Source organism: Periplaneta americana, chromosome 15 (genome assembly GCF_040183065.1).
Source record: "Periplaneta americana isolate PAMFEO1 chromosome 15, P.americana_PAMFEO1_priV1, whole genome shotgun sequence".
NCBI lineage: Eukaryota > Metazoa > Arthropoda > Insecta > Blattodea > Blattidae > Periplaneta > Periplaneta americana.
Genome location: NC_091131.1, coordinates 173,701,662 through 173,722,757, shown reverse-complemented (window position 1 = coordinate 173,722,757; position 21,096 = coordinate 173,701,662). Strand labels below are relative to the sequence as shown.

Below are 21,096 nucleotides of genomic sequence, written 5' to 3'. Positions count from 1 at the left end.
TATTTATGGGTCATCTTCAGAACTGGTCGTTGTTGGTCTAGGCGCCACTTGTTCTGTTTCCTGTGAGGATGTGTTCCTGTGGTATAGTGTAGAGTCAAAGAGTGTGTGTGTTTTAAAGTTGAGTTGTGTGTTGAGAATTTCGTTGGTGTGTGTTTTTGTGTGTCGAGAGTATGCTGATTTTATAAAATGAAAGAAAAATCCTGTATTGGTACTTTTCTTAGACTCATACTTAAAGTTTCCTACTTACGATACATATTCCTTAAAAATAAGATCGTACTCTAAGTGTAATTAATATATTTTTATTTGTGCGAAAATTTCTTCAGTCCAGCTGCCAAACGCCATCATAACAATTTTGAGAATTAGGGTAATAGAGATGCATATAAATTTTCAGTCTGGTTGTAGGTCCAATTTTGATCTTTGCATTTATTTGCAATGAAATGTCACAGGCAGTTCAGTATTGGTAGGTTACTGTAATGATTTTATCTTTGATATTGTGTAAACCTGGAGTAGACAATGGTAGAAATAAAAGTGAAAACTTCTTTTCATCAGTGCATAGATGTGTAGGTGGCTTCCTGTGGCATTCAGAGCTTCTTGTACCAGAATAGGTAATGATCCCCATCTTCAACAATTAGTCCATCGACTCCTGCAGAATGAAAGCGAATAACATTTATTAATAAGCTCAATAGATTAAGTGAAACAAAGTCTTTTTAAAGTTTAGAAGTAAAAACATAGGCCTAATTAAATACCACAACTTTGAACTGAATAATATTACAAGTCATATACTGCCCGTGCCTCACTTCCTGAGCTGTTTCTTTGTGGAGCAAGATGCAGAGAGGGAGAGTGGTCGGGTACCGCATGTGTCTACTACCCTACGTTCAACTAATCAGCATTTTCAGGATTTCTTTCGTCAGCTATAGAGCAAGATCAGTCATGGACAAGCGAATGTATAGGCTGTCCCCTCACAAAATAAATTATGTCCTTCTCATCAATTCCTGTAACTAAACACTAATACCAGTGAAAGATTACAGTCTCTACTTGAGATTATCGACCTAATTGCGATTACGGTTATCACATGTACACATCCATAAAATCTTTCCTCTATGGCAGTGTTTCTCAAACTTTTTCCACCGCGAAATCCCTTTTAATCTAAAGTGTAACTGCGGAATCCTTGTAATATTTTATTAGTATTTAACAGTTAAGAGACAAGTGAAAGCTAGTATCTCAATATTGTTCAGTGGGACGAATGTATTTGCTTTTTAAGCCTGCAATCTGGTTTTATGGCAGAAAGTTGTTGTCTCATTTTTACTGTACTTCTGCATTTTGTCTTTTCGGTATTTTGTTTTAGAGAACACATACGCAGAGAAACCAGTGATGAAAGTGATAATTAATACGGGTATTTTCCGTTTTAGATTTTCATCAAACATATTATTATTATTATTATTATTATTATTATTATTATTATTATTATTATTATTATTATTATCATCATTATTATTATTATCATTATCGGTGGTTTAATGATATTATTGATTCATATTTTCGTAATATTTATATATTTTTATACAGAGTGATTTATATAGAACTGACACATTTCTTTCATTAATTGTTTCAAAACGAATTGTACTAGTGACATCTTAGTATACCTAAAATGTAGAGGAATTTTGGGAGATTATTTACCTCTATAGCAAATGTTGAAAATGTCCTCCATCCTGCATAAGGCACAACTCAACACGTCGTTCCATGTTACTGGCCACTCGTTGGAGGACTCTGTTGTCAATAGCTTGAATCTCCTGTGTGATGTTGTGCTTCTGATCGTCCAGTGTCTGGGGACGTGTGGCGTAAACCCTGTCTTTTAAGTAACCCCATAGAAAGAAGTCCGGCGTTGTCAAATCCGGAGATCTCGGTGGCCACAGGTTCCTGGAAATTATTCGGTCGTCAAAGAAACTTGCAATTAGTTCCATGGATTCATTTGATGTATGGCATGTAGCGCCATCTTGCTGAAAATATCCTTGACTCAGCTCTACATCGTCCAGTTGCTCAAGAAACTCCATGAAAATCAGTCGGTACTCTGCAGTGTTCACAGTCTGGTTAAAAAAAATTGGCCCCACTATTCTCTGTGCGGATATTGCGCACCAAACTCCGATTTTAACCGGGTGCATAGGTGCTTCATGGATGACATGTGGATTTTCGATGGCCCAATGGCGTGAGTTCTGTAAGTTCACATAACTGGATAAATGGAACCATGCTTCATCTGTGAACCATGTGATGGACAATATGGCAGGAGTTTGCACAATGAACGTCTGAAACCAACGACAATAATTCAATCTTTTATCCTTATCTGGTTCCTGCAGCTGATGAACAACTGTAACCCTATATGACTTTAGGCCTGCACTTTTCGCAGCTCTCTGACACAATGAGTAGGTGTACCCTGTCTCCTGCGACAAACGTCTTAATGATTTTTTGGGTGACTGCTCCAGTCGTGCTCTTACGTCAACAACCGTGGGAAGCCTAGATGAACGATGCTTGCCCTTTTCACTCACCAGAGATCCAGTTGTTTCCAATTTGTTTACCAATCCCAGTATTGTGTTTCTTTTGGGAGGAGCGCGAACACCAAATTCTCTCTGGTATGCCCTTTGAGTAGCTGTAATTGAATTCGTAATCCAGTATTGCTTCACAAGGAAGAGTCGTTGATTTAATGTGTACTGCATTTTCACGTTGACACAAAATGTCGAAAACAGCTGCCAACAATAGGAATAAAACAAACATCTGCGCACCTAGTGACAAGGAATCGAAACTCCAGAACATTCTGCTTAATTTGGTGCTAAAATTGGGTCAGTGCTGCCAACAATAGGAATAAAACATAAACATCTGCGCATCTAGTGACAAGGAATCGAAACTCCAGAAAATTCTGCTTAATTTGTTGATAAAATTGGGTCACTGAATGAATTTCCAACGGAATAATTAAAGAAAAAAATGTGTCAGTTCTATATAAATCACTCTGTAGTAACCACTAAGTATAAAATAACCACCAAAGCAGCCCAATTGGCTAAGGCGCTTGCCTATCGATCCAGAGTTGCGCTCGGGCACGGGTTCGATTCCCACTTGGGCTGATTACCTAGTTGGATTTCTTCCCGAGGTTTTCCCCAACTGTAAGGCGAATGTCATGTAATGTTTGGCGAATCCCTGACCTCATCTCGCCAAATACCATTTCGCTATCATTAATCCCATCGATGCAAAATAACGTAGTAGTTGATACAATGTTGTTAAATAACCAAGTAAGAAAGTATGGAATAAAATTTAAAATCATATAGAGGTCACGGAACCCCGGAACATACAATGAGAAACGCTGCCCTATGGTAATTCAGCAGTTGTCCAGACTGAACGAAGAGTGGCCAAGTGTCTACATACATTTTAGGAAATCGTCATCAGAGATAATAGCGCTAGTGGTAACCACGATTAGAGTATCCAGTATTATAAAGAGTAAAAACCCCTACACTGGCATAGGATAATGTTTTCAGAACATGTAATATGCTGCCATGCCTCATGCTGCAGCTGCTGTGCTGGTCCGAGCAGATCTAAGAGGCGTGGTTATAAGCACTAGGGAGCTCTCGGTTCAGGATGTGAGACATGGGCAGTAGATTGCTTTGTTATATGTTTATTTTTTATGTGCGTCTTTAGCAACTGTAAAGGTTTACTATATCATAGTAACTTAAAAGTCTTTTGTTTTTGATGTGCGTCTTCAGCAACTATATAAGCTTACTTTACCGTAATATTTATTTTTATTTATTCTCTCCCAGTCCAAACACAGTGCATTGTAATATTGGCACTGTCAGCTCCTTTCATTAGCTACCGCCCACATTCAATTCAATTTTGAAGCAAATGAGATATAGGCAGGGGGGTGAAACTGAGAGAGGAATTTCCGGTAGCAAGACTGTGCAGGCCATTGTTTTGTTGCCTGATCACCAGAAGCAGTAAACTTTTCAATGTAATTTTTTGATTTGATGCTAGTGGGAAACTTCATTGTATACGAGATATATCACGTAGGCAACAGAGAGCCACACAGAACAACAAAAGAGCAGCTATATTTCTTTTGAGACGAGAGCCTGATGACTATTTTACGAGTCGTTTGTATATTTATGTTATTCAATTAAGAAAATAAGTGAAAATTTCATCAGAACAACTAATATTTTATTTATACTTGTTCTGTTGAAATTTTTACTTATTATCTTAAATAAATAATATAAACACACAAAAATAATAACATTCATCTTTAACAATCATTATAATTTGATCAACAAAACAACCAATATCCTGTTCAAATTTTCACAGCAGATCACCAGGAGCGCACCATTTGTTCTCTGCTTCCCTGTTGTAACATGTGCCGAGCACTTCTATTATTTTGTTGTTCTGTGGATATAGGCCTACTACCAATACTGGTAGTGGCAACTGAATGTTTGCCAACTTTACAGTTCACATCTCTCAAAAACAAATCTAAAATGGGATAAATAATGACATCTTGGCAAAATTCGGAATAAATAGGAGTCCCGACATATTATAAAAAAAATCTTGGACATAGGATCTAATTTGGGACTGTTCCGGAAAAATTGGGATGCATGGTCACCTTCAGACTGTAATACCTTCGTTGTAATCTTAGAATTCTGTTTTAAGAACATTAACAGAATCTTCATTCTCTCCCACAGATAGGCTTACAGCATGTAATTTCCACAATCATTATTAGTTTTCTAGAACAAATGGGAACAATAAAAAAGCAGTCTCTTCACTCTGTTCTTATGTAGTAAATTTCTTATATTTTGCAGTTTTTACATTTTCCTGTTACAAAATTAAAAAAGTAAATGTGTTAGGGTGTCGACTTTAATTTCACCTAACCTGAAAGAATTAGCCATAATGTTCCAACAACGTAATTCGTTGTGATTTTTCTAAGGAGTGAATTAATTTCGTAATCTCATAGTCAACGTTTTTGTTCACTTGTTATTACTACATGTTTGCATTATTTGATTCTGAATTTTAAAACAATACATGTCGAGGTTCAGAACAGCAAAACTCAAATGAATTCTCCTTCAGTTGCTATCGCTGCAGCAAGTCTATTCTAAGTATGATGTAGTATATAGTAATCATCACAGAACAACAAAATAATAGAAGTGCATGGTGCATGTTACGACAGGGAGGCAGAGAACAAATAGTGTGCTCCTGGGGTCTGGTCTGGCTGTGAAGCTTAACATTTGAAAATTTGAAAGCGATATTGGTTGTTTTGTTGATCAAATTATAAAGACTGTTAAATCAATCTTCTTAATGCATCCAGCTGTTTGCTGACAACATAAAGTCCACTGTAATCTATTCAGTTGTTGTTTTTCACGAGAAAAGAGGGGTATTTTGATCGGTGTTCATTATAGATGCCTGTTGCTAGTAGCCAGAGTTGGGGAGTAGTCAATATATACTGAAGGGCTGTCTCTTCTGCAACTGGTACTGATGATTTTAATTTACTTCTTTTGTGGTTTATGGATGGACAGTATAGAAAAATGTGTTCCAGATCTTCATCATGATTATTACACTACAGGCAAGTAGGAGTATCAGGAAGGTGAAATCGGTATAGGTATATTTGTGTGACAATGTGACCTGTTCTGGATCTTGTTAAAAATGTTTGAACATGTCTGGGCAAGTTTTTGTAAATTTCCAGGTAATTTGGTTTCTTTTGTACAGACTGTAACATTTTTCCTTTGTCAGAAGAGAGCCAATTGTTGATCCATAGGTTTGTAAAATGAGACTTTACTGAAGCAAAAGCAGTGGATAGAGATATCACTTGAAGAGGTCTTGGTTGCAAATATGTTGCCTGTTTTGCAATATTATCGACTTTCTCGTTTCCAGGTATACCACAATGACTAGGTATCCAGTGAAATGTTATTTCCTTTTGGAGTTCTTTTAGTTTACTTAGTTGTTTCTGAATTGGAATAATTCTATGTGCATATAGGTTTGGTACATATTTAATTATATTAAATATAGCCCCCTTGGAGTCGGTAAGTATGCAAATAGATTTTTCAGAAATTTGAGTAACACACTGAAGAGCAGCATGAATAGCTAGCAATTCAGTGTCAAGACTGGAGGAGGATGAACATGGTATGAAATAATTTTCTTGATATTTTGAAATATAATACCCTGCTCCTGATGTCCCATTATTAGGAAAAAGACTGTTAAAGATGAATGTTATTATTTTTGTGTGTTCATTATTTAATTAAGATAATAAGTAAAAATGTAAAAAAAGAAGTATATATAAAATATTTCTTAAATATTTTTAAATAAAATGAAATAATTGTTGTGATGAAATTTTCACATATTTTTAAAATTAAATAACATATACATACAAACAACTTATAAAACAGTCATCAGGCTCTCGTTTCAAAATAAATATAGCTGCTATTTTGTTGTTCTGTGTTGCCTACGAGCTATATCTCGTATACAATGGTGTTTCCCATTAGCATCCAATCAGAAAATTTATGTTTACTGCTTCTGGCGATCGGGCAACAAAACAACAGCCTGCACAGTCTTGCTACCGGAAACTCCTCTCAGTTTCACCCCCTGGTAATCATTAATGCATTTTTACTTCATTTACAGTATGATTCACATAGTGTTCGGCAAATCACCACTGTGATTCTATCTCCTAATATAGTCCTGTGTGACGTGACATCACTGAGAATTACATGTACATCTGATTACATATTGGTATTCATCTCCACTATTCTTGTACTTATGGACAGAGACGGCCTTTCTAACTTGGAAATGCCAATTTTGTTATCTATAGCTAATAAAACAATTCTGAGTTATAAGACAAAAGCAGAAGCAGAGTTTTCATAACTTGATTAAAACAATTTCATCTATATGATTATACTGGGTAAGTAAAAAGTTCCAAGACACCATTCTATTTCGAAGATGGAAGGAAAAATTAAAGATCTGACCAGCTCACGAAAGGATGGATGACAGAGCCAACCTCTGCTGGGTATTTCCGGAACATGGCCACCATCTTAGAGAAATGTGACATTTTTTTTAATTTTAAGGCTGTCATGTGGCATATCAAATAAGGCCAAAATTTTCTCAGGAATTCATAGCCGTAATCAGATTTGACATATGTGTTCAAAAGTAATTAACACAGAAATTTGAAATTACTGGTTTTGTTTCAGAACACAGTACGAAATGGAAATATAAAAACAGGAAATTTATCCTTTGAAGAGGTGGAAAAATTCAAATATTTTCGAGTAAGAGTAACAAATATAAATGACACTCAGGAGGAAATAAAATTTAGAATAAATATGGGAAATACCTGTTATTATTCGGTTGAGAAGTTTTTGTCATCCAGTCTGCTCTCAAAAACGAAAAGTTAGAATTTATAAAACAGTTATATTACTGGTTGTTCTGTATGGTTGTGAAACTCGGACTCTCACTTTGAGAGAGGAGCAAAGGATAAGGGTGTTTGAGAATAAGGTGCTTAGGAAACATTTTGGGTTAAGAGGAATGAAGTTACAGGAGAATGGAGAAAGTTACACGACACAGAACTGCACGCAATGTATTCTTCACCTGACATAATTAGGAACATTAAATCCAGACGTTTGAGATGGGCAGGGCATGTAGCACATACGGATGAATCCAGAAATACATATAGAGTGTTAGTTGGGAGGCTGGAGGGGAAAAGATCTTTGGGGAGGCCGGGATGTAGATGGGAGGATAATATTAAAGTAGACTTGACGGAGATGGAATATGATGGTAGGGACTGGATTAATCTTGCTCAGGATAGGGACCGATGGCATGTGAAGGCAGCAATGAACCTCTGGATTCTCTAAAAGCCATAAGCAGTAGTAAGTAGTTTCAGGAAACTGGAGATGACATTGACAAAAGAGAAGAGGAGTGAAGTGATTCTGATGTTTGGGGAAAGCAGCTGTGGTATCATAGCACATAACTTAATATGTCAAATCGGATTACAGCAATGAATTCCATTTTAGTCTCATTTGTAGGGCTGGGATTTTGATGAAATTGCATCTTTTTTCTAATAAGCCAGAAACATAGCTGCTTTAGTATTTATATGTTATGTAATAAACTGAGTGTTTTAAGACATATTTGTTAGGGCATGTTTTTGCATTTTTTGGTTGTTTCAATTCATAAGAGCATCTTTTTTTTAATTCGGACATTTTTAGAAATTTTCATTTAATTTTGGCCATAAATCCCCATTATTAATATAAAATAATATTTATTTCCTTTGATATTTGTCTACATATTTTGTTCATTAATAGTCATTATTTTTTTACTTAGTCATTTAACGACGCTGTATCAACTACGAGGTTATTTAGCGTCGATGGAATTGGTGATAGTGATATGATATTTGCCGAGGATTCGCCATAGATTACCTGACATTTGTCTTACAATTGGGAAAAACTTCGGAAAAAACCCAATGAGATAATCAGCCCAAGCGAGAGTCGAACCCGCGGCTGAGTGCAACTCCAGATCGGCAGGCAAGAGCCTTAACCGACCAAGCTACGCCGATGGCTAATACCCATTATTTTGAATAATATTTTAATCGTTTTTCTACACAAATATTGCCATTTTAACATAGTACACTCCAATCACCCCTTCAATATAGACTCCTCTATACCTGCTAATTTCGGATAAGAGTGGCCTTGTGGTGAGGTACATGGAAATTACATCAGGTAAAATAATTAATTAAAGTGTACCACTTAGAAAAAATTATGTAAAATTAAATAAACTTAAATACTGGTACTACTCGTAGAATTTAATTTAATTACTAGTCTAAATATTAAGTAGTACAAAATCTCTTTTCCTGCTAAGCCAATTATGTAAGAACAATTTTTAGGGCATTTTTTAAAGATTTTTACGTCATAAATGCATTGTTTTTAGGATATTTTTTTATGATTTATAGGTCATTAAAATCCTAGCCCTACTCATTTGATATGCACATGACCCTCTTCCCATTTAAAATATGGACCTTGCTCTAAAATGGCGGCCACAGTACAAAATTACCAGCAAAGGTTAGCATCTACACCTATTCCTTCATGACGACTCAAAGATTTTACATTTTTCCTTCTGTCTCCGAAGTTAAAGGGTGTCCTCAGATTCCCGACTCTATACATAATTTTGAAAAATAACTGTTCAAATGAAACCTTGAACTAGCTAGAGCCCGATCGCAATCTCATGGCACCAACATGCGCGAGTTTCTTTCTAAGGCTTCGGAGTGGGGGGTTCTGTATGTGAGCGATTACTTACTCATAGAGCATACTGTTCAAACACCCACCAACAACACTCTTGGTGAGTCCATGTAAGTGTTTGCCAATTCGTCTTTCACGCAGTTGCCACAAGTTTACAATCAGGCTCTACATTAATATGCTTCTTTTAAAAGAAAAGTGATAACTGTGAAGTTAAAAAAATATACAGTTATAAAGAGTATAGTAACTCCAAAAAAAAAAAAAAAAAAAAAAAAACCGTTGCTTTAATAAAGACTAGGAGAAAGAAAAACAATTTCACAACCGAATTTTCAAGTGTGATGATTAGGCCCCGGATTTTTATGTAATATGAAAGTACGAAATATGTACATAATAATGTAGTAAATATCGGGGAAATATATAATTAAATATGTAGTATCAATAAAATATGTAATTTAAAGTCACTATTTAAATTCACAAAACTGTTGTCACAATTTAACTGGTCAGTTGAAGTGGGAGGATATAGCCTGGAAAGTGACTTGCCATTTCCACCTCATTGTATAGTTTGCAAATACAACTTGTCACTACCACAATTTATGCTTTTTTTTCTTGTGCCTTAAGATTTCCTAGAAAAATATTTTTCTTTGACACACAAAATGGTATTTTGATTTACCTGACCATCACAGATTCTGAGAAAGCATTACGGCAAATGTATAGAGTTCAGGCACTCCGAATTATTATGTTTTACAGACAAAGAGTTGGAATCCCTAGTTTTATGTTTGTTTTTTTATTTATAAAAGAACTATTGTCTTAAGCCAGCTTTAGAAATTGAAGTATTTTCTATAGTTGTGAACAAAACATAACGAAGTCAGTTTCCGAGCTCTCCCTCTTTGCCAGCATCGTGTACTATAGTGAAAACAAAAAGCGGCCCTCCAGTCGGAGTAATGGGACAGGGGCGTTAAGATGTCCTAGTATACCGGTATATGAAAAAAAATTCAATAATTTACTCTGAAAAATAAAAAGAATTTAATAAAAAATTAAAAACTCAATAATTGCCTAGATATGTATAAAAATGTTACATTCTTTGCATTATATGTAAAATATGTAATATTACTAAGAATATGTAAAATGAAACTCAACTGTAACTACCGGTATATCAGAACCACAAATCGCCAACATTCGTCATTTTCAGTAGTCTACAAGTAAAGGAATGCAATATGTAATTGAGGACCGTTTTTGCAAAACTTGCTAACTGCAAAATTGAGATTTTGATGGATTCGTTAACATAAGGTAGGCCTCTACATGATGTTCAAAGCGTCTTAGTAAAAATGAGTTATTTCTCTTCATTGTAGTATGTCAAAGTGTGATCGTTTTTTCAAACCTTGCTTTCTGCTATAATTTAGACATACAGCAAAATTTGCTTATTATAGTGTTTTGTCTCTCCTGTAAAATTTAGTTTTTTCAGTTAGCAAGTTTTGCAAAAACGATCCTCAATTACATAAGAATCCGGTCTCTAGTGATGATTATACAGCAAAATGTACAGTGTCGCACAGATAAAAGTAGCCTGCCTCCCATTTGAATGTAAATGCGATATTTTGACTGCTTCAGATTCTATTATCGTATTCTATCGTATCATAATGAAATGAGTAAATTACAACAATGGACAATTTTATGCAATAATCCTCTGGCAGATGCCCTCAATAATTTCTGGTATGCGAACTGAAGTAACACTTTCTCTTTTCATATTTTGAACAGATCCTATAGCCACTCTTTAACCAAACACTCTATTGCTCTCATTGCCGGTTGTCCTCTATCCAGAAAACTTGTCCCTGAAAATTTCGTAGGTTTCCTTAACCGAACATGTTCTCACATAAGCTTCCACAATTTCCACTCTTTCTTGTATCGAGTAAATCATTTTGCAGAATGCAAACAGACAGAGTAATTCGACTAATAACTATTGGTGAAATACTGCCAGGAAGAATGTCAACAATCGATTATTGCATAAAATTGTCTATTATTGTAGCTGTTTAGTCATTTCGTTATGATACGATAGAATACAATAATGGAATTTCACAAATTAACAGACACCTTAAATTGGATTCAATTCTCTTTGCAGATGATTTGGTATTATTAGCACTTTCAGAAGACGACCTCCAAAGGTCAATATATAATTTGCAGCAAGTAGCAGCCACATACAATATGGAAATTTCAACAGATAAAACAAAAATTATTGCATTCTGTGGGAAATACCCAATACAAAGTAAAATTTGTCTCGATAATAAAATATTAGAAAGATGTAATAGTTTTCCATATTTAGGTTACATTCTTTCCATTTTTGAAGAATTGGACATATCACAGAAAATTAATAAATACACAAGAGCTATGGGCATTATAAATAGTGTGATGAAACCATCCTTGGTTCAGAAACACACCCGCATACGTCTCTACAACACATTGGCACGAACGATGCTCAGCTATGGCAGCGAGGCATGGACACTGAGGAAAGCAGATAAGAGCAGATAAAAGCAGAATAACAGCTTGTGAAATGTGATTCATGCAAAGAACAGCGGGCTATACTAAATGGGATCTGAAAAAAAAAATTGTGAAATTTTAAAGGAACTAAAAACTCAACCAGATTTAGATTACATTGTTCAATATCACTCTAATTGGAAACATCATTTGGAAAGAATGATAGTCTCCCAAGGCAATTTATGATTATGTACCACATGGCCAAAGATCTGTGAGTCGTCCTGCTAAGAGATGGCATGAAAATTTTATGTGAGACCGTAACAGACCTTGTGGCCTAACACTTGTCAGGCAGAAGAAGAAGAAGAACGCATTCACAAAACAAAACATTGAGTGATAAGGAAGCAATATCATTATTAACGAAGTCTGAAGTAATTTCAATTTTTCATACTGTCAAATATGGTCAGTTTTCTAATAACAAAATCTAATTTGTCAAAATAAACTATACGTAAGCATGTTTCCACAGTGTAATACCGATGCTAAATGTAGGGTTAAAGCCATATTGCTTTTCAAAATATACTCTATCACTTCTCACAGAATCTTGTCGTACAAACTCTGAAGAAATCAGGATGTTCTTACGTTTCTTCAGTTCTATCTAATGTAGGCAATTTGTTACATTGAACATTCAACTTTTCGCTGATTAAAACTTGTTTTTATGTTATTTCGAACACATTTATGAAGAATTTTGCAGCAGTATGTCTGCAAATAATTTTGGTTAGAATTTCAATTCAAACTTTAATAAACAATTAAAATATTTTATACACTTCAGTTAATTACTGTACTGGCAAATTTACTGTAACAGAATTGAATTGTAACAGTTTTGAAGTCATATTACTACTGTATCTGAGTATACGGGTACCCGATACATTATAATATCCTTATTTACTTAAGTATAATTTGAACAATTATCAAAAGTATTAGTGGATGTCATGAATAGACAGTATTTACATATTTTGAAGAAAATAATTTGCTTCATGAGCAATACTGTGGTTTTAGGCAGATTTAGGCATGGTAAATCAACTGCCTTAATGATAGAAAATGTTTGATAGGTTTTCAATACCGGTATCCTTGAATTAAAACAGAATTCGCTGACTTGTTTATGTGATTTGTGTAAGACATTTGATCACTTGCCTCATGATTAGAGACAGTCAAAATTCGTGACTCTCAAAATCGCGAAAACCTAAAAAAACAAATAAACATAGTTTAAAACATGATTCACACAAAAAAATATCACATAATTACATGTTTCAACTAGCGAAAAATCGTAAAAATCCTATGAATCGCGAATTTAGCACATTTTCTGTCATTATTCGCAAAAAGAAGCGAATTTCAGCAATTAATAAATACATTATCTAAATTTGGAAATTTTAGAAGTTCTATTTGAAAAATAGTCCTGAACTTTCAGTGCGAGAAGGTTTGCTGTCGTTACGTGAAGATCACAGTGATTTTGTGGATGGAGCACTCCAAGCTATATGGGTTCCAGTTTCTAATGTTGACTGTGAACGTTTTTTTTTTTTTTTTTTTTTTTTTTTTTCCACAGTTCTCGTGTGTGCTAACAAATAGAAGAACAAACCTTACAATGAAAAACTTAAAACTGTTGTCTTCGTACAACTTTGAATGTTAAATAATGTTAAGTATCTTAGAAATGTTGTCAACGTAAAACTTCGAATATATAATTATAATTGTCAATTATCTTAAGCAACATAATAATTTAATAAAACAGGGTGAAAATTTCAGGTTACTCAAGAAATTTTCGTTTTCACTCAAGAATTTTTATCCTTTTTAACCAAAAATTTTAGCTCCTTTTATTCAAGAATTTTGACTGTCTCTACTCATGATATAGCCTATTGCTGAAGAAACTTAAATTTTATGGTATAAAGAAAACGAGATTTCCTTAATAGAATGTTTGCTATCTTACGAATAGGCAGTAAGTTGTTGATGTAGATTCATTTTCCGGCTGAGAGGCCGTGGTCTATTAGTTGGTTTTATACCAGACGTTTCGTCTGCAACTGCGGCAGACATCTTCAGTGGAGTGGTATCCGAGGTCGCAAGACTCTTCTCGGCGTATCTGAGGCAACTGATCCTGTGCCTGGTTGTGCGGGCGTATTTATAGTGCGGCTCGCGGGCCGAGGCCTGTTGTCGCTGCGGTCCGCGCCGCTTTGTTCGCTGCTCCCGTTCTGGGTTCCGTCCTTTTGTTGTAGTGGCTTCTTATCTGTTCTGTTTAGGACCGGGTACCAACACTTGTTTAGCCTTACGCCTTCTTCCTTGCGATTAAAGTTGTTGTTATGTTTATGTATTTCGATCGCTTCTCTATGTAGACGGGGGAAGAAGTGCGTCGTCGTGCTCAAGATGTCCGTGTCCTTGAATCTTATGTTGTGATCGCCCTCTTGATAGGCATGTGCTGCCACTGCCGATTTGTCGATCTGTCCTAGGCGGCAATTCCTATTATGTTCTGTCAGTCTCGTCCTGATGCTCCGCTGTGTAGTACCGAGACTGACAGAACATAATAGGAATTGCCGCCTAGGACAGATCGACAAATCGTCAGTGGCAGCACATGCCTATCAATAGGGCGATCGCAACATAAGATTCAAGGACACGGACATCTTGAGCACGACGACGCACTTCTTCCCCCGTCTACATAGAGAAGCGATCGAAATACATAAACATAACAACAACTTTAATCGCAAGGAAGAAGGCGTAAAGCTATACAAGTGTTGGTACCCGGTCCTAAACAGAACAGATAAGAAGCCACTACAACAAAAGGGCGGAACCCAGAACGGGAGCAGCGAACAAAGCGGCGCGGACCGCAGCGACAACAGGCCTCGGCCCGCGAGCCGCACTATAAATACGCCCGCACAACCAGGCACAGGATCAGTTGCCTCAGGTACGCCGAGAAGAGTCTTGCGACCTCGGATACCACTCCACTGAAGATGTCTGCCGCAGTTGCAGACGAAACGTCTGGTATAAAACCAGCTAATAGACCACGGCCTCTCAGCCCGGAAAATGAATCTACATCTATAGACTCCGGCCGTGAAAGCCTACACTGCAAGTAAGTTGTTGAATTTGAGGGGAAAATACCTTCCCAGTATAGGTCTACTGTTAATGTTGAAGTTGCTCAAGGCTCAATTTTGTGTGCATTTCTTTTTATTGTTGATGTCAATGATTTACCAGCTAAATTCCAGGGAAAATTATTATCTTAGCAAAAGGCACAACTGTTTAGAAAGTTGTTAATGGTGATTTTGATATGAGTAGCACACTTCTATGGAAATACAGGTTTTAGCATTAGGAGTGACATTGAATCTGAAGCGGCTGTAAGGTTACTAGGTTTCTAGATGGAAACTAGGCTTCTAACATGGAAATATCATACCCTTTTAACAACAGTGAAATGAGAGATGTATAAGGCTGGTATCTGAGTCCGACTACAAAAACGAAACAGCTGAACAGAATAAACCAAGAAGAAAAACAAAACGTGAGGCAGATAGAAGATACTGCTAACAAAGGATTATGGAAACAGATGGAAGTGGGTGAGGTCAGAAGCACAGAAAAGTCTAATGGAAGAAATGAAAGAGAAGACATGATAAGAATGAGCAAAGGAATGAAGAAACTGCCAGCTATTAGTGATTGTGAGGACAGAATAGTTAGGGCTTTTGAGAGGTTATTAAATGGCAAAATAGAGGACAGAATAGTGAGGAGGATGGAATTAGCTAGGAAGAAGAGTGCTAAAAGTGAGTGCAAGAAAGTCAGGGATGGCAAAAGTAACAGAATAAGAATGAAGAAGAAAGTGCTAAGTGTAAGAAGATAGTGTAACATAAACAAACAAACAATGGAGAAATAAAGTGAAAGAACATCTGAACAAATGAGAAGTGGAAGAGGGAGTAATTGGAAGTGTAATTAAGTGAATTAGATATTTCATGTGATTCAATATTTTGGGTTGGGAGTAGTATCCGGGGTATTATAAGTGTAGGAGTATTATACATATAAATTTACAGAAAGAGGCAATAAAAGAAAATTTAGGAGTGAAGCGGAGAGAAAGAGGTAAGTATGTAAATAAATAGAGGACAGAATAAGAGGGAAATAATAAGTGATGTAAGTGTTGTAAAACAGAGAGATAATGGAAATGTAGAAAAATATTTTAGGAGAAAGTAGATGGAAAAGAATGATTAAGAGTAGGTAGATCTGAGAATAGAGAATGAAAGAAGTAAATAAATAAAATAAAATAAAATAAAATAAAATAAATAAATAATGCAAATTATTAAGGAAAGGAATATGCAATATTAAACAGAAAAGCAGAAATGGAAGGGAGTCTGTCTAAGTATGAGAGAGAATAGAAGAGGATAGATAGGGAAGGATAGATAGCAATTCAGTTAAAACAAAAGAATAGAAAGTAAATTAAGAATGCTCGACGAAGGAATATATTAACATAAAAGGGTGGTATATATTACGATACGATTATGTTTCACTATTTTTCGAATCCTTATCTTGGCTCCAGCTCAACGATTGCAGAACTTTACACTGTCTTTCTCTTCTATTTGAAATTCTGTGCACCTCAGCCCCAAGTTATCTATCGTCTCGTCTTGTGTATTTATGCTCGAACCATAACCTAAATACTCGATCTCAGATCATTGGCACATTGAGTATACTGCATCTTAACACTTCCCGATACTCTTCATCATTCACCCTTTCAATTTCTCGTCACTGGACGTTCCTACCTCATACTTTAAGGAGCTGTCAGACATTTACTACTTTCAAAATCCAGTTGTGAAATAGACTGCTTAGACTGTGAGCTTTCCTAAAATATAATTTTTATTTTTAACATATAAATTTTCTTTATTATTTTAACAATTCGATTCACATTGCTATAATTTCTTTGATTTTTAGGATTACATGTAACTAAACTTGTTTTTTTTGTTACTATTATTATTATTATTATTATTATTAATTGTATATTGTTCCTGTATTTCCACCATTGTATTGCTATTGTTCTAATACTGGTTGAGTGGAAGAGAAGGCTTTATGGCCTTAACTCTGGTAGTAGAAATACATCTATTACTATCTATTACTATTACTACTAAAGGATTGGTGCATCAAAAAGCAGAAATGTAAAGGTCCACCATAAGTTCGAAGTGTAAAGTTGGCTGACAAATATCATTATCATACCCGAGAACTACGTAAATGGTTATCCAAGATTATTTTTTTATTACAAAGGTTGAAACAGTTAATTCTTGCCAATCCTCTTTTAAATACATATTTTAGCTTGTTTCATACGCATTTAAATTATGGTAATTTACTTTGAGGTAATAGGTAATAATGCAGGTGCCCAAGATATTTTTAAGTTGCAGGAAAAAGCTGTTAACAGTACTTCAACTTTATGTTTGATCAGCCACTTTATTTATACATCAAAATAATTTAAAGCAAGTATCTTTTACTGGTGTGCATCTACATAATAGTAGAGGTTTTTGTTGATTATTTAACGACACTGTATCAACTACTCACAAGGGAAGGTTTTCAGTCAGGCACGATGGATTTGGCTAATAATGTAGACTGATTTAAGGTTCCTGAAAACGATGGCGAAGGTCTCACGCTTTGGAATTGTATATTTGTGAAAATACAGTAATTTTTTTAATCTGGATTGTATGTCGTTCTTGCGCGCAGCTTGCTCATAACTTACTTGCAGAAAGCAATAGAGGCGAAGAAACTACTTTCTTCCATCACTGTTAGAAATCTAGAAGTGGAACATGTTCACATATGCATTTAAGACGAAATGGATAATATTTAGGATAAATTCACCTGTTGTGTTCACACATGATAATGGGGTTCACCAAGAAATGTTCAGGACACAGCATCTTCCACAATACAGAGATCTTACAATAGCTGCTTCTTCACACTCATTGACACAACATACACTGTTTCTCACATGCAACCGTGTTTGAAGTACATTTTTTGAATGAAGGAAAATAAAGCAGAACTATTGAAATGCTTTGAAAGGAGTGAAGAGGGAAATGACTCGAATGGAATGATATAACAGTGAGAGAAGCTTTTGGTCTAAAAATTTGTTAAATAATAATGAATTTTCGTTTTTTATAAATTTCTTACAACATTTTGAGTGGGTTACAATGGAAATAAGAGAGAACACTAACAGATATAAAATAAATGTCGATGATGAAGAAGAATGTTCGTTTCCTCCAAGAAAAAGGCTGAAACTCAGTAGGCAAGTAAACCAGCCAGCAGATGCCAAAGAAGTATGCAATATCATTCTCAACCAATTCAATGGATGTTTCGTGCAGTCACATATGTTTGACAGCTTTAATATCCTTGATCCAAAGAAATTTGCTTCATACAGAAATAAGTTTCGAACGACCTGGCTAATATTTTCATAAAAAATTACAATCCTTTAATTTCGAAAGAAAAATTTATTAATGAATTATCAGTGATTTATTGAAAAGATATATTTAAAAACATTTCCTCTGTGTGGGATTTGTTCACTTTTTTATGGATTACTCCTTGAAGTGGGCAAACCCTACGAATCGCAATAACAACATCTGTTTCAACAGCTGAATCAAAACAGAGTATCAGCACATTAAACAGAATAAAAACATTTTTCAGAAACACCATGGGTCAAGATAGGCTGAATTCGTTGACTTTCTGTCCTATTCATAAGGAGCATCTACATTAAATTCCGAACTTCAAAAAACAGGGTCATCAAAAATTTTGCCAACCAGGACAGACGAGCACATCTTCTTTATAAATAATTCTGCAAATTGATGACTTTAATGTTGAATTTGTATTACTATATAGCTGGTAGTTTTAGTTGTATTGTGCTGAACTAATTTTTAAACAGAAACAATTAACTAAAGTTAAATAAAAAATCTTGGAGCATTATTTAACATATACCGCAAAATATGTGAAATATCCGGCCCCACCAACAAAACTGATCACGAGCTGCCACTGGCAACAAGTAAAGGAAGAATGACAGCAAGAGGACATAATCGTGATGTTCGAAATGATTCCGCAATGTTTCAAGTGAGACTCAATTTACTGAGCTGAAAATATGAAACTTAGGCAAACATGGTTATGTTTCAACACTTAGACTTTGATAAGATTCCTACTGTTATATTTTAAAATTCTAGTAGGGGCCTAACAATCCCCGTTATTGTCACTGAAATAATACGATGGAGCAAAAGCATAGCTGACTGTAAAAATGCAGCAGGGGTAGTATGGTACCTAACTTACTGCATTAGGCACAAAATAAGAGGAAAAAAATAATTTTGTGTTAAAATTATTAAAGCACTTTGTTGGTAGATTTATGTATATGGACTTACTGGTACTTCAAATTAATAACTCTCCATATGGAGAATGCGACGCTACTACTAACCTCAATTTCGAAAATTTCTGACTTATAACAACTAGGCGTCCAAGCAGGCCAATTGACATACAGTATTATAGAAGACAGATTTATTCATTTCATAATATTCTTACAGTTGCTTTACAGCATAGAATAAAGAACATGTCCAATTCTTATATTTGACATAAAAATGTTAATCTGAAATATATTCAAAATTAATACCGATACCTTAATAACAATAACATATTATACAATGCAATAAGTTTACCATTTAATAATATTAAAATATTTACACAGTACTGTGAAATGTCAAGAATTCATCTACAGAATAAAAAAATGTGAGATATTGAGAAATTTTTTAGTTATACCTTAAATAATGCAGGGTTTTGGTTATGATTCTTAATGTCTTCAGGAAGACTATTGAAAATTTTTACTGCCATGTAACACATTCCCCTTTGATATCATGATAAATTTGAGAATGGTGTATGAAAATCATTCTTTCTGCGAGTATTTATACTATATATGGCTGGATTAGTTGGAAAATTTTCTTTATTACATAATAGGAAATTTATTAAAGAGCATATAATTATACTGATTTGTTAAGGTCAGAATCTCTAATTTAAAAAAAAAAAGGTCTACATGATTCTCTAGCCTTTGCTCCAACTATTACCTATTCTAATTGCTTTTTTTGTAATAAGAATAGGATATATTTTTACTATCTGCTGTCCACACCTGTGGAGTAACGGTTAGCGTGTCTGGCTGCGAAACCAGGTGGCCTGGGTTTGATTCCCAGTTGGGGCAAGTTACCTGGTCGAGGATTTTTTCGGGGTTTTCCCTCAACCCAATATGAGCAAATGTTGGGTAACTTTCGGTGCTGGACCCCAGACTCATTTCACTGGCATTATCACCTTCATCTCATTCAGATGCTAAATAACCTAAGATGTTGATAAAGCGTCATAAAATAACCCACTAAAAATACTATCCGCTGAATTTCCCCAAAATATTATTCCATAGGACATAATGGAATGAAAATAGACAAAATATATTGCCTTTAAGATACTGCTGTTGAGAAACTGTTGTAACGACCTAATTGCGAAGAAATATTTAGAAGTAAAATGTGCTAAAAGTCAAAAGGAGAATCACAATGGCAAAGGAAGCTTTTAATAAAAAAGGAGCATCTTCTGTGGATGTCTGCAGAAAGAACTAAGGAAGAGACTAGTGAAGTGCTTTGTGTGGAGTGTAGCAGAAACATGTATGGGGGGAGAAACATGGACATTATGACGAAGTGAAGAGAAGCGAATAGAAGCATTTGAAATGTGGATATGGAGAAGGATGGAGCATGTAAAATGGACAGACAGAGTAAGAAACGAAGTTGTGTTGGAAAGAGTGGATGAAAAAAGAAGGATTCTGAAACTGATCCGAAAGAGGAAAAGGAATTGGCTGGGTCATTGGTTGAGAAGAAACTGCCTACTGAAGGATGCACTGGAAGGAATGGTGGACAGGAGGAGCTCAAAGCAGAAGAAGATATCAGATGACAGACGACATTAAGATATATGGATCATATGAGGAGACAAAGAGGAAGGCAGAAAATAGGAAGGACTGGAGAATGGTGGGTTTGCAGTGAAAGACTTGCCCTTGGGCAGTACACTATGAATGAATGCCAGTGATGTGCGGTGACCCAACAGATTACCCAACCAGCCGCGTAGTCAAGTTTTCTTTTCCTTCTTACTATTTATATTTGATTCAAATACTTATAACATTACTAATTATAAAAATACGTTGGTATTTGGTACCAATTTTTTTTTTTACAAAATCTATAAGATTAGGCCTACGCAACTACTGCCTAAAATTAAAAATACTATTAAGTTTTGGTAAGTTGTGACGAGTTATTCCATCTTGTTGGGGGAACATGTGGTAATCGTCGACCCAGAAATTCATCAAGAAATTTTGTGCGCTTTGATGATTTGGAGAAAAACAATGCAAGCCCAGAAAGAGTAGCAAAAAAAATAC

General features: G+C 35.2%; 1 protein-coding gene across 5 annotated transcripts in view; it reads right to left on the bottom strand.

The window, feature by feature from the left end:
* Positions 1–283: 283 nt before the first annotated feature.
* Positions 284–21,096, bottom strand: part of LOC138715541 (uncharacterized) — a 103,554-nt gene continuing 82,741 nt past the window's right edge. For 2 of the 5 annotated variants that reach the window (XM_069848585.1, XM_069848586.1), the window contains exons 9-10: positions 1,678–1,917; positions 284–643 (exon numbers count right to left, since the gene is read on the bottom strand). In XM_069848585.1, the coding sequence (XP_069704686.1) occupies positions 1,680–1,917 (238 nt within the window). In that variant the 3' untranslated portion in view covers positions 284–643; positions 1,678–1,679. Of the gene's footprint in view, positions 644–1,677; positions 1,918–21,096 lie in introns of those variants that run through there. The other 3 variants (XM_069848589.1, XM_069848587.1, XM_069848590.1) reach the window with 2 other exon arrangements.